Source organism: Falco peregrinus, chromosome 4 (assembly GCF_023634155.1).
Source record: "Falco peregrinus isolate bFalPer1 chromosome 4, bFalPer1.pri, whole genome shotgun sequence".
Taxonomy (NCBI): Eukaryota; Metazoa; Chordata; class Aves; order Falconiformes; family Falconidae; genus Falco; species Falco peregrinus.
The window spans coordinates 109,558,886-109,573,233 of record NC_073724.1 but is presented as its reverse complement, the minus strand read 5'-3'; the positions used below and the strand labels follow the sequence as shown (position 1 = coordinate 109,573,233).

The following is a 14,348-nucleotide window of genomic DNA, read 5'->3' as shown; positions in this document are numbered from 1 at the left end:
ACCATGTGGGACAGCTTACTCACCCAGCAACAAACGCCAGAACACCGAGAACAGAAGCCTATTAGTAGGTACGTTTGCATCAATAATTTCACATCCTTTAGTCACAGAAAAGGGAGCTGGAAAGACTGGAAAGATTTAATGAAGCATGCCAGTGTCTCCTAGCCCCCCAGCTAGCACAAGCTACACCCAAACAACTCTGGAGACCTGGCTGTCTAACCTGCTCTTAGCAGCTCCCAGGGAGGGAGACTGCTAGAACAAAAGGACCAAAATTTCACCAGCTTTTCTGCTTACACCACTTGTCTGCCCTCATACATTCCCACTGTCTACCTAACACACGAGCAGCAATTATCTAACCATTGTAGACCAAAGATTTCTATGAAATTGTTAATTAATTGCACTTCGGCAGGCTAAGGGGCAAACTGCTGGGGGGGGGGGGGGGGGGGGGCGGGGCTGGAAGAGGAGAAACATAATCCACAGCACGTCTGAGCTGTGAAAGTGTTTTGTGTTTGTTGATCACGCTTAGCTTCAAGTGGGTTTTAATGAAGGAAAGCATTTGCATTTTTAGAAGTGGATTTTAAAAAGCTCCCTGCACCAGCATCCCTCTGCTCCTGCAGAAACCGCTGGTGAAGCCTCCTCCCAGCAACAGCAGCACAAGCTTTTGGGAAGCACCGCCTGCACATACAGCAAACAATACTGCCTGGATTGTGCAGCTCTGCACAGTATGCATAGGTTGCATATGTTTGGCTCGCTGCCTCTCTTCTCCTCATCCATCATTTATAGGGAGCTGAGATAGAACGAAAGAGCAGGCAACCAAAAGGCCGCTGCCTTGCGGCTCCCTCCTCTTATCGTTGTCAGGCAGTTGCACAGCTCCAGCGCTGCTGCTTAGCAAACTAATTAACCTGATGTCCCTGCATGCACATGAGAAGTTTATTAGCTTCAGTGGTTTCGACAATCTTGAGCTCTCCTCTGCTGCCAACGCAAAAGGAAAGATGCTCAAACCATGCAGTTTCATATGCCTCTGGGCTGGGGACAGCAGGAAAGCATCCTGGGGCCAACACACAAACTCGGAGTGAGGAGACCAGAGCTCACTCCATGCTTTGGCACCAGCCCTTCTGCATCATCTTGGGCAAACCATTAATTCCTGCTTCTGTCATGGCTTCTGCGCTTTATCCCAGCTTTCACCAATGTAAAGTTAAAGCTGTCTCATACAATACTTGGGGCAGCATGACAAGGTACCTGTGGTATCGGTCTACAATGCTGAGGACACCTCCTCACAGGCACATCGCCCCAACAGCTGCCTTTCACCACCTGAGGGATGGCAAGGGCATGACAGTCAGACATTGACCACTGGGTACAGGGACACCTGACAAACATCTGAAAGCACAGGCAGGTTTAACCAGATTTTAACAAGGGTTGAAAATCACTAGAGCAGTGCCAGCCACTGCTAGCTGAAGGTCTGGTTCAATACAACTTGAATGTGCAAAATAATGATATTATCTCTGAATGTAATTAAGGTTCTAGGAAACAACATATACACGGTTCACAAAATACTTTGAGTTCTTCCTACGGGAAAGAAAGCAAGTGCAGATGTTCCTGTGAGGAACCAGTGAAGACCAAGGACCTCCTGGAGCACTTCTCTTCCCATGCTTCAGGCCCAGGCTCCGCATCATCCTTGCTGATGAATGTCTGTGTTAAGTATGAAAAGAGACCCCTACAATTAAAAAGCACCTTCAGGAAAAGCACCTAATTCTTGTGACTGCCATCTCCATTTACTTCTTTCCTCCCTCCCCATGCAGAAGCAGGAAACAGATTTAGGATGCAATTAACACCAATCTATGTCTTTTATCTTAGCAATTATTTTTATTATTTAAATGTATTTCTTACGGCCAGATTTTGAGTGATAAATGAGTCCAAATGAGAGCTGTCTCTTGGAAGGTATCTGCACACAGTATTAACCCCTTGGCTATATGGAATTACATACATGCAGCAAGAGAATTGCAATGGAAACAAAGCACAATGACTCAACTCCTGATGGTGTTCATTGTTATTATTAGGACTATCCCACAACATGCCAGATGGTTTTCAAACGTAATTCAGACTCAGACAGATGCCCTCTGGTGATTCTTGTTCAGGCAATTGAAAGGTATTACTGCATTTATAGCAGAATTGAAGGTATGCTAGTGTGCTTAGCTTAAACTGTCAACAAAGATGTAAAGAAGCTGTGAACAGAAGTGTCTGAGACATGCAAACTTATCCTGTTAAATTACAAAGGTGCAAGGGAAATAATTTGGAGGAAAGCAGTGATAAAGTCCTAAGCCAGTCATCCAAAGCAATCTCTACTCTCGGCCCCCTGCAATGTAAAAAAATGTGATGGGTAAGACAGTCAAGGAAAAGAAATAAAAACTTGTAGTTGCCATTCTGTTTTGCCAAGGGTTACAGAAAGAGTTTGACTACAAAGTTATTGCTTTCCTAGTGTAAAGAAGAAACATTCCCTGGAAGAAGAAAGCACAAATACAGCTTCTGTAGAGAGTGATTTCACCACGTCAGGGTTCCAGCCCAACACAGTGAACTCGGGTCAAGTAGAAGGTAAGTACAAAGTTGCCAGGGAAGTGCCAGAATCAAAGCATGAAGCCCCACAGCTTTAACCTGATGCAGAAAAATGCACTATTTGTGCAGGACTGAGTTATCCTCCCTGCATCCTTATCCCTATTGCAGGGAATTTAATATAAAATTCTTTGCACTCGAAACCTGAGGTATTTTACTTCCCTGTCTCCACTCTCCAAAAGAAAGAAAAACTCCTAGGAGATCTCTACAAAGACCTTTCTGTGAACATCAGGCTTAAGTATGCCCACACTATACAATCTCTACATAACCTCTTCTCTTAGGCTGTGTGGCCCAAGAAGAAAGTCACAACCACCAACTTCATGTATCACATAAAACTGCACAACAACATCTGGCAAAACTTGAGACAGAAAGCCATGACATTAATATGAGAGGTGATCTGGCTAAACCACCACAGCTTGTAATTGCTGAGAATGGTTATTTCTGAGCAAGATCTTAGAGGTGAGCTTCTTTTGGTTGTGCAAGAACGTAAAAAATATACACATACGACCCTTTCCAAAGAGAAGAAACAATCCTATGCAGAAAGGAACCAGGTACCAGGAACCCTGGAAGCGTTCAAGGAAAGACTGGATGGGGCTTTGAGCAACCATGGTCTAGTGGCAGGTGTCCCTGCCCATGGCAGGGGGGGTGGAAAAAGATTATCTTTAAGGTCTCTTCCAACCCAAACCATTCTATGTGTTGCAAATCCCTGAGAAAGCACCGTTAATTTTTGAAGACAGCTGTTCAGACTTTGGGAAGTAAGGAAGAGACCTTTGCCTTGCTTGCAGAATAAGATATGGGTTCAGGAAAAAAGCAACGCAAACAAAACAAACCAACAAACACCAAAAAAAAGCCAGAGGCAACAACAACAACAAAAATCAAGTTGATTCCTAAAGTTCCCCTCCTAAACCCTAAGTGGGAACCTGCATATGAGTTTAACACCCAGAACTCTGCGAAACACCAATGGGACAGGAGGGAAACACACCTCTGGAAAATATGCCAATTACAGCATACGCATAGGGCTTGAGGACACCTATTTTTTGTACCAATGTCTTAAAATACTAACCTGGCTCACTCCTATAAATAACACAACCAAAATGCAGTAAGTAATGATAAAGTCACATGTCCAGCACATTCTTTGTGAATATTCCTTCCCTGCCAGTAAAAGTAGCTGCTCCACTGCTTGCAAAGGTGTGCCAGTTACTCAGACGCTAACTGGCATGAGTGGCTCACACCCCTTCTTCTGTATCAAACTGAATGTTTCATTTCAATAGTCACTGAACTGACACAGAAAACAGGTGATAAAATGCACCACTCAGTGATACAGTTTCAGACACAGAGGTCATCAATGAGAAAAACACTGCAAAGGGCAAATTTCCATTTCCTCTCTTCCTGTTTTTTTTAAAGTTACTCATTATGTACATTCCTAGAAATTAATCAAGGTGAAAACTGCACATTAATGATGACTAGTGGCAAATACAAGCTTGGAAGCTTCAGATGCTAAGAGAGCAGGATCCAAGTGGTTTAAATTTACAGCAGGGCCACAAATAGAAGCACCTGCAGCACTGGGGCACTGCTCTTGGAAGTATAATATCACAGAGGTTTTGAGCACTCCCCACTCAAACTCAAGCTGAGAACTCTCCCTCCTCAATACTTTCAATGCTCCTGTTCCGTTCAGAGAAGGAAAAAGAAATACTGAAAAACCTTCTGGGTCACATCAGAGCAGAGGGAGACAAACCAGTGCTTGTTCCCCATGAATATGACTTTGTCCTAGCTAATACTGGCTAACTGGCCTAGGAAATCCAGCTGCTGCCCACATCAGGCTCTCCCATTTACAGCAGCTCTCTGTGGATCTGTGCTAAAGCTAAGTAGTCCTCTTAGTCCTTATCTGCATACACCTGAAGAGTACTCAGAAGTTCCTCATACACCCCTCTCTGGGCAAGCAGTGGAAAGCACGGCTGGCATCTGACCAAACCTGGGCCTTGCAGAAGGAGCTGGACACCGTGTGCTGGCTTCCACTCCGCCACGGGGCTGCAACCAGCTCTGCTGCTGTGAATTAAGTTTTAGCATCCTAACACCATCTCACCCAGGGCAGGAAACCTACAGTGCTTGGCATGCACATGCCCATAACAGGCAACCTCTCTTCCAAAGAGCTTACACGGACAGACAAAGGAGTAGTATCTCCAGCAAGCAGTGACTCGATCTTAATTCTTCACAGTGAAATAGAAAATCAGAACAGCATTATACTATTTAGACAAGTACAAAGGAAACTACCTATAGCATACCTGAGATGCATCCTTACCCCTTCTGAACACCCTCTTTTTTAGGCACACACAGGACCAACAATTACTAGATTCCAGAAGTACATGGAACTCACAGTTTTTCTAAACATCTGAAGATCCCACTTTAGCATCCGCTTGACCTGTTACAATATGGGGGGGGAGAAGCCATAAACAAGCATGCTTTTGAAGTAAAGAAAAGCACCAACTGCCAGGCTTCCTCCGGCATTCAGAGGAGGCAGGCAGTTACATAATATAATAATGTACCCTCTCCATTCAAAACGGCCAGCAATGTCAGAGCTTAACGACAGCTTAAAGAGAAGTCATTTCAGCAAACAAATCCTTGTGCATGTGTGTGACAGACCTAAAACAGCCCCCCATGCCACTTGCCTGAACGAAAAAGATTCACTTCTGTTGCCAAGCAAAGTCGGGTCTCAGTCTGACTTCAATATTCCAAGGGAGGAAAATGTCATTTTTTAAAAGTTGATCCTTCTAAGTAGCATCCTGAGCTGAATATATAGTACATGTTTTCCCATGAGCCATAAAGAGAATGTCCTCTATTTTGACCGTGAACAAGCTTTTCTAGGAATGCAAATTTTGCTCTCAATAGTTACACAATACACTACAGTGTCACAAGCACCGTTCATGCTCCATTAGTCATTCTTTTATTGTTTTTTTTAAACAGAAATTCACAAAAGGCCTACAGTGTGTGTAGAGCACTTGCTAAACAATAGGCTGATTGTTTAAAATATTTGCAAGATTCCGAGAATAGAAGGCCAACACCCAAAGACAAACCAATATGCAGCACGTAATTAATAACAGTGAACAGCCCACAGTACCATGCTTTCATGAGTCAAACAATCCAGAAGGTAAAAAACAGGAAGAACAGAAGCCATCAGAGCCTGAACCAATATCCTCTCATCAGCACATGGAAGGTAACAACAAAGTGATCTGTATTCATGAGAGAAGCAAAAGGGGGGTTTGGTTTCTAACAAGCTCCAGGCTATATGGGATGGTGCTCAGTTACAAGGAGGGAAACAAGAAAAAAAACTTTTTTTTTTTTTCAAGAAGTTGTTAGACATCTGCGGGGAACTGACATTTTACCTCTGTTTCACCAACTAAATTTCAGCCCATACCTAGAGTCCAAAATTAGTTACTATCTCCCGAAAGCAGGCTGATAATCTAGTACTTTGGTCTGATTCCAGTTCCTAATGGAAATGTTTGGCTTATGAAATCCATCCCTAGCACAAGCACCTTTGCTTGCAGCATCAGGAGTTTGGGCAGTGAGCGAGTTGTAAGGCAAACAACCCACCTCCTCCAGGTGAGACACGACGGAAAGGCAGCCCAGTCATTCTGGCTCTGCTCTAGGGCTTGGGGAAAAGGTTTGACAGTTTTCCTACAGATGCTGTGCACGTTTGGGCCTGTTCTCCAAACCTTCGGGGTTTCCAATCACCAGGACAGACCCTTAGCACTGAAAATAAATTAAGACTCTAAGGTGAAGCGTGGTTCAAAACACAACCCTGCTTACCGTCCACATAAATAAGGTTGCCTGTTAAAACAGCGCTCCCACCCGCTCATCTCTGTGCCGTCCTACACATTAGGTTATTGCTATGCCTTTCAGGATCTTTGGCATGGTTCAGAAGGAGCTAGAGTCTTTGTTTTCAAATATAAAATGCTGAAGAAGGCAGGACTGAACTAGAAGTAAAGAAGATCTGACCACCCCACGCAGAGAAAACAGTATATCTAGGTCAAGAAAACATGGCTGAGGGAGAGAAGTTCCAGCACCTGAGGCTTCAGATGGTTGAAGAAGTGCTGCACAGTGACAGAGACAGCCATTAGGAAGATCACTGATTGACGGGATGTCTGGCCATGACGAATCAGCACGTGTCCTGACCTGCAGCTTCCTCCCCAAAACAGCCCAGGCAGCAGCCTGGGCAGACCACAGCCAAGGGGCTCTCCATGTAGCATGACTGCCTTCAGCAAAAAGGCAACTCAAGAATCCAAATGGAAGTGTTTCCTGGTGCTACATGATCTCGCGTGTCTCAGCTCTGCCTGTGGAAGAAGCCGATTCCAGGGCTCAGGACGTTTTGTGGCAGAGAAGTAAGAGACCTGGGTGGTACTGCTATCTCCTACATCAGAGCAAGCTTGGATTTACCACTGCACCCCACAGGAGAAAGAGGGCTGGCAACATCTAACAGTTTCCACAGGTACTTTGAATGTAGCCAAAAGTAATGATGGAAATCTTACATACAATTCAAAACCACTCTTGCAGTTTACCAGTATTTACATTTACCATATAAACTTCCATCCCCTACCTTTGAAATACACTAAGCCAGAGAAAACAATACAAGTAAAATATTGTCAGGATTTTGATGCAAATTCAGACAGTCCCATGGTAAGTTGCAATAACAGCTCTAGAGTCTGAGAGCAAGGAGGAGCAGAAAAAATGGAAATCAACGCAGGATATGAAAACTTTTGTTTGCTTGTTAACTTTATTTATATTTTTCTTTAGAAAAAACTATTAACTTTATCAAGGAAAGAAACAGAAATAATACCTACATTACTAAGTATTCACCTTAGGACAGAAAGGGGAACTGGAAAAAAAAAAATGATGTAACTTCTCTTTTGCTATATATATTCTGGCAGTGCCTTAATTTCTAGTTGTATATGAAGAACAAATTATGTAGTTTAACCAAACATATGCATACTTCCCACAGTTCATGTGTCGTCTCAATCTTTCCTTTGATTCCTACCAATTTCCCTATTTAAAACACATAACACATATAGTTAATTCTGATTTTCTTTCAAAAACACACACCACAACCCCCTCACCCCAATAAACCAAACACCCACAGGAATTTAAAATACCCACGATTTACTCATCAATGACATTATTTGTTCCATCCTGGAACAAGAAGGGGGAAAAATATGTAAATACAACCAATCTGGAGAGTCTTACATCACCTAGCAAAACTGACGTGGTATAACAACTTAATAAGCTTTCACAGACACTGAGCACCTGCATGATCTGCCTGACTTGACTCAAAAAGGGACTGGGAACACCTCTATTCTGTTGGCAGCCAGCCCCTGCATGAAATTGGCCCCTAGCAAAATCTCAAGGCTAAAGTAAATCAAGTGTTCAATAACTCGGGGGCTTTATTTGCAGAAATTCAAGCTAAGACAACACAGGATGTTTTCCGAAACACTGAGCACCTCTATCTTGTCACAACTTCCAGAGTGTCCAGCATCTTTGAAGACTGTGGTCCATCAAAGTCCCCAGGTTCAACACTCATACCTGGACCAGGCTTCCCCACAAACTCAGTCCTGTCTGTTCGCCAAATACAAAGCCCAGTTTCCAAAGTGCTCAGCAGCCATTGATTTCTATATGGCCCAGGTTTGTCCAAGGGCTCTGCACATTCATTCACCCCACGGGCCAGCTGTAGGATACCTGTTGAAAACAAACATCTTTCAAATTCTTCCATCTTACAATGATATGAGGCACATTAAGCTCACAAGCTCCTCTGAAGATTTTCTGTACATCAGTTCTCAGGCAGCCAAAATGAGGGCTAACCTCCTACGATCACCCACAGCGACTTCCTCCTGCCACTTCTGCTTCCTCACTCAGACATCAGTGTATACAAAAAAACAAAGTAACTCAAAGAGGAGGATGATCAATAGGTCTGAATGGTTTGGCTGCAAGTGTCTATGCTCCCACTTAGTCAATGGAAACCCAGACAATGGAGTGTGGATGAAAATTCAGCTCTCCCGGAGTGGACACTTCAACTGTATCACTTGCGGAATGTATTGACTCTGCTGAGGAAGTGTTACTTCCCTACTTCATATCGAGATACGGCAATCTGAACTAGATCATGACCTGGGTTCCAGATTAGTGTCTTGGGACAGAGAAGTTTGTATTTTTGTTTTCAACTGAACGCAGCCTTTTGTGGACACCAAAGAAAGCACAGGGAAAGAAGGAAATGCAAAAATGAGAGAATATAAGGTATTTCTAACTTGAGAGAAGCCTCGTCCAAGAGAATCTGCACATATTCATGACATCTTTCTCATCTAGGTATTCCCTTATGTTGAAAAAGGAATAAGCTTTTTCTGTAATGGAAAAAACCTGACACTGTGTCCCTTCCCATCTCCGTCTTTGTTGAAATACAAAACTTGTTGTAAGTTATTACTTCCACACCTCTGTCAAACATGGCTAAAGTTGTCCAAATGTTACAAAAACTATTAGTGGACAAACTAGAGAGATATACACATCTTCATGAAGAAATTGAGTTTAGGAATCCAGACTACAAATCTCTGCTCTCTCCGCAGTTGCGAACAGATTTAGTTAATATGTAAAAAAGAGGAATGCCACAAGAAATAACTATTTCCTTTTTTGTAGCAGAGAACAATCCAAGCTCAATGCACTTTTTGATCCTACCACAACAATGGGGAGGGAGTTCTGTGTAGGTGGTCACATCTGAGTTACTCACTGTAGGCTCTCCTTACAGTCATTAGGGAGGACTGAGATTACTCACTCTTCCCCACTGTCAACAAAAAGAAACCCAGAGACTAGCAGGGACCTGTATGAGTCCAGTGAGATAAGACAGATCTCATCCAGGGTGCCTGCATTTTTCTTCATGCAAGGCAAAAGCATGTGGAATCTAGAATCGGAATATGTTTTAGCAAAAAAAAGGGATTAAAGATGTCCCTCCATGGTGCTGAAGGCAGCACTGATCAGCAGAAGCTGTACCCCAGCAGATGCAGATGGTAACAAGGGACAGGCCAAGACTGCTCTGCTGGCAAAAGCCCTGAGCACATCCACAAAGTCCCATCACACTCTTCTCACCCTGGCATTTAGTGACCATTCTGGTAGCGTGCTTCTTCACCTTTAAGGAAAAAGACTTGGGAAGCACTCTCTCATGAGGTGTGGAGGCTCATTTTCAGCGCTGAAGTGGAATGTCCATTCTTAGACTGAGGACACAACCTGAATTTTCAAGAACAGCCTACTCCAAGTCAATTTGGGTAAAATGTAAGATGAAAATTCCACAATTTTCATTTCTTTATCAGAGGTGTTCTACTTACAAATGAGATGCTGATCAGTTTTGATTTGTTAAAGTATCCCATCTGCTGCTTAAACCAATCTCTACTCTGATGACTGATTTTGACAGTCATCCTTCAGCAGCTCATCTCCGGTACTACAGGTTTCAGTGACCTGCCCCTACCTTCACCATCTGCTTTCCACAACAGCCACACAGCCCCTATAATCTTCCACATGTAACCAATTTATTCACTGGCTCCAGCTCCTTCATGGGCAGATTTAGCTGAAACAGTTGATGAGGCTAGTCCTACTACCTATCTGTGCAATTTTTCTCATCAAGACGACCACCATCTTATAGTAAAGATACCCAATGAAATCAACAATAGAATTCATTAACACAGCAATAAAAATAGGAAAACTGCTTTACTTTCACTAAAGGCAGGAGGTATGAATGAGGCTGTGGTTCAGGAGCTCAGTAATTCAGACATTAGCGCTTTTTGTGCCACAGGAAATAAAAACAAACCACCACTTTGCTCACAAATCACTATGCGATGATCAGTTGTATATTCACTCCACCAGTTAACTTTTGTTCAGAGAAATATAGATGGATTAAACTTTAGCCCTGTCATTGCTCTTCATAGGCCATAAGCTTTGTAGTGAATTTTCAAGGCCTCAGGACTGAGGTTTGTTACTCTTGCTTTGCCTGAACTTTTCTTGGCCTGCTTGTAGCTTTGTTTTACTTGGTTTAGTTGTGACTGCAATTTCTGTAATTGGCCAGGTGTTTGTATCTACTTTGTTTTATTTTTATTTGTGTGTGGTACAACCACAGTTTAGCACTGGGAGCAGTAACAAGGAGTTATTCTATAAAGAATGAGATATTCACCATTAACATAATGACTTTGTATAGAGAAATACAACAGCCTGGTACAATAGCAGAGGCCTGCAGAAGTGGAGACACAGGATGTGGCATAGAAGAGTACAGGCACAGGATGAGAAGAGATGAGGCACAGGCTTCACACTGGAGACCACAGCTATAAACAACTCACCAATGGCCAGTTAAAGAAAAGCAGACCTGGAGCTGGAAAAAACTGGTTTTAGGGGTAACAAAGAAAAGGAAATAGTGCCTAATACTCATAAAAGCAACCATACATAGCAAAAAACAGATGTAATGTGGAATTGCAGATCAATGAAGAAAGAGATAGCTGTAAAGTTGTTTTACATAACATACTGAAACAATCTTTTGGCAAAACTCAAACAGAAGGAAGTTTACGGAATGTGGAAAAAGGGACAGGCCATTTGGAAAGAATATAGGAACACTGTTAGAACATGCAAGGAGATGATGAGGAAGGCTAAGGTCCATTTGGAATTAAATCTGGCAAGGGAGGTCAGGGACAACAAGGGCTTCTTCAAATACATCAGCAGTACAAGGATGACTAGGCAAAACATGGGCCCACTGCTGAATGAGGTGGGTGCCCTGGTGACAAAGGACACTGAGAAGGCAGAGTTACTGAATGCCTTGTTTGCTTCAGGCTTCACTGCCCAGGCCGACCCTGAGGTTTCCCAGACCCTGGAGGCAAAAGGGAAAGTCTGCAGAAAGGAAGACTTTCCCTTGGTCAAGGAGGATCACGTTAGAGATCACTTAAGCAAACCTGACACCCACAAATCCATGGGCCCTGATAGGATGTGCCCCTGAGGGAGCTGGCAGATGTTATTGCCAAGTCACCCTCCATCATCTTTGGAAGGTCATGGAGGACAGGAGAGGTGCCTGAGGACTGGAGGAAAGCCAATGCCACTCCAGTCTTCAAAAAGGGTGAGGAGGAGGAGCCAGGAAACTACGGGCCGGTCAGCCTCACCCCCATCCCTGGAAAGGTGATGGAACACTCATCCTGGAGGTCATCTCAAAGCATGTGGAGGAAAAGAAGGTCATCTGGAGCAGTCAACATTCACCAAGAGGAAATCATGCCTGATCAACCTGACAGCCTTCTACGATGGAATGACTGGCTGGGCAGATGATGGGAGAGCAGTGGATGTTGTCTACCTTGACCTCAGCCAGGCTTCTGACAAAGTCTCCCATAACACCCCCACAGGCAGGCTCAAGCAGTGTGGGTTAGATGAGTGGACAGTGAGGTGGACTGAGAAGTGGCCGAATGGCAGAGCTCACAGGGCTGCGATCAGCAGTGCAGAGTCAAACTGGAGGCCTGAGGCTCACAGTGCTCCCCAGGGGTCACTGCTGGATCCAGTCCTTTTCCACTGATTCATCAATGACCTGGATGAAGGGACAGAGTGTGCCCTCAGCAAGGCTGCTGATGTTACAAAACTGGGAGGAGTGGCTGGTTCACCAGAAGGCCGCACTGCCATTCAGCAAAACCTGGGCAGGCTGGAAAGCTGGGCAGAGAGGAACTTCATGAAATTCAAAGGCAAGTGTAAGGTCCTGCACGTGGGAAGGAATGACCCCGTGTACCAGTACAGGCTAGGGGTTGACAGGCTGACCTGCTGGAAGGCAGCTCTGTGGAAAAGTACCTAGGAATTCTGGTGGGCAGCAAGTTGCCCATGAGCCAGCAGCGTGCCCTTGTGGCCAAGATGGCCAGTGGGATCCTGGGGTGCCTCAGGAGGAGCATGGCCAGCAGGTGAAGGGAGGTGACCATGACCCTTCCCTTCTACTCTGCCCTGGTGAGGCTGCACCTGGAGTGCTGTGTCCAGTTCTGGGCTCCCCAGTTCCAGAGAGACAGGGAGCTACTGGGGAGGGACCAGTGGAGGCTACAGAGATGATGAGGGGACTGGAGCATCTCCCTTTTGAGGAAAGGCTGAGAGAGCTGGGGCTGTTCAGCCTGGAGAAGTCTCAGAGGAGATCTTATCAACATCTACAAATATCTTAAGGGTGAGTATCAAGAGGATGGGGCCAGGCTCTTTTCAGTGGTGCCCAGTGACAGGCCAAGGGGCAATGGGCACAAACTGCAACGCAACAAGTTCCATCTGAGTATGAGGAAGAACTTCATTACCTTGAGGGTGACGGAGCCCTGGAACAGGCTGCCCAGAGAGGCTGGGGAGTCTCCTTCTCTGAAGACATGCAAAACCTGCCTGGACATGACTCTGTGCAACCCGCTCTGGGTGACCCTGCTTTAGCAGAGAGTTGGTCTAGATGATCTCCAGAGGTCCCTTCTGACCCTGACCATTCTGTGACTCTGTGATCCCAGGTGGATCCTACAGTAAGGAAAGAAGAAATCATCAACATGAACCTCATAATTCCCCCAGCAAAGGACTCCTGATGCTGACAACTCACTGTAACACCCACCACCGCCAGAACAAAACCAGTAACCTTGGGACCCACAGGAGTAGGGGAGGGGTGAGCATAACACCAGGAAGTGGGGTAGAAACTAAGAACTGTACATACGGCAGTTTTAACTGCATTAGTATTATTCCTTTTCTGTAATCATTGCATCTGGGCTAATAATGATTAACCTCTCAAAATGTCAGTTACACTAACAATAAATTCTTTTCTATATAAAGATATGATGCCTTTTTGCCTGTGAACAAGATTTTAAGTGTAACACTTTGTACCGCCATGTAGTCTCTTTGTATCACAGTAAATAAATCCAGATTAAAATGCTGTTTTATTCTAAACAGGTGTTGCCCATCCTCCCAGAGGAAAAAAAAAAACCAAAAAAAAACCAACCACCAAAAAACCCAACCCAACCCAAACCCATAAACGTGTGTTTTCTAACTAGTTCAGCAGAAATATGATCACATACCCACACCTGACCCAGATCAAATTCGAATCATTGCATGACCTAACATCAATGGTTCTGGAGCCATGGCCAGAAGACTACAAAAAGGCTAGATCTGTAAAGTGGGAGCATTTGTAAAGAGCTAACAAAATGACTAGAACATCACCTTGAAGGCATTTTGGACTCAAAACCTGCTAACACTTCCTCTTCATTAAATATATCAGGGTTTAGAAAGCAATGGAAAAGAATTCGTGGAGCAGGCAGGCAAGAGAGAAGCAAGGAAAAGAGGTACCTTGAAATCACTGGAAAATTACTGACTGAGAACGTTGTCTGGCAAAAGAAACCACAGATGGTAGGAAAAGGAAAAATAAGTACTCAAAAAGTTCCACTGATATTTTGTTGTTGTTTTTCACTGATTTTTTTCTTCAATTAGTTCCCAGTTACTGGGGCTATAAAAGAGCCAGATGTTTTTTAGTTAAAAATGAAGACAGGCACAATTACTGTGACAACGTCTCTTCTGTATTCTCACTTCCCTGGGTTATCCCAAACACCTCTACAAACTACGCATTTCATTATCTTGCTGTCACCCTCTTCTTCATGGTGGAATGGGCTTCCCATGGACAAATAACAAGACCACTTTTTTCATGTCCCATTTTACAACTACAGCTTGTATGTAACACCTTACAATGACCTCTGGAAGGTTCTGATGCA

The 14,348-nt window shown here is 44.1% G+C and overlaps 1 protein-coding gene across 4 annotated transcripts in view; it reads right to left on the bottom strand.

The window, feature by feature from the left end:
• MTMR2 (myotubularin related protein 2) overlaps window positions 1-14,348 on the bottom strand; it is a 65,962-nt gene that overhangs the window by 44,954 nt on the left and 6,660 nt on the right. For 2 of the 4 annotated variants that reach the window (XM_055801766.1, XM_055801767.1), the window contains one exon: window positions 12,912-13,113. The exons of the other annotated variants lie outside the window; for them this stretch is intronic. In XM_055801766.1, coding sequence (XP_055657741.1) covers window positions 12,912-12,979 — 68 coding nt within the window. In that variant the 5' untranslated portion in view covers window positions 12,980-13,113. The remainder of the gene's footprint in view (window positions 1-12,911; window positions 13,114-14,348) is intronic. 4 annotated transcript variants of the gene reach the window in all.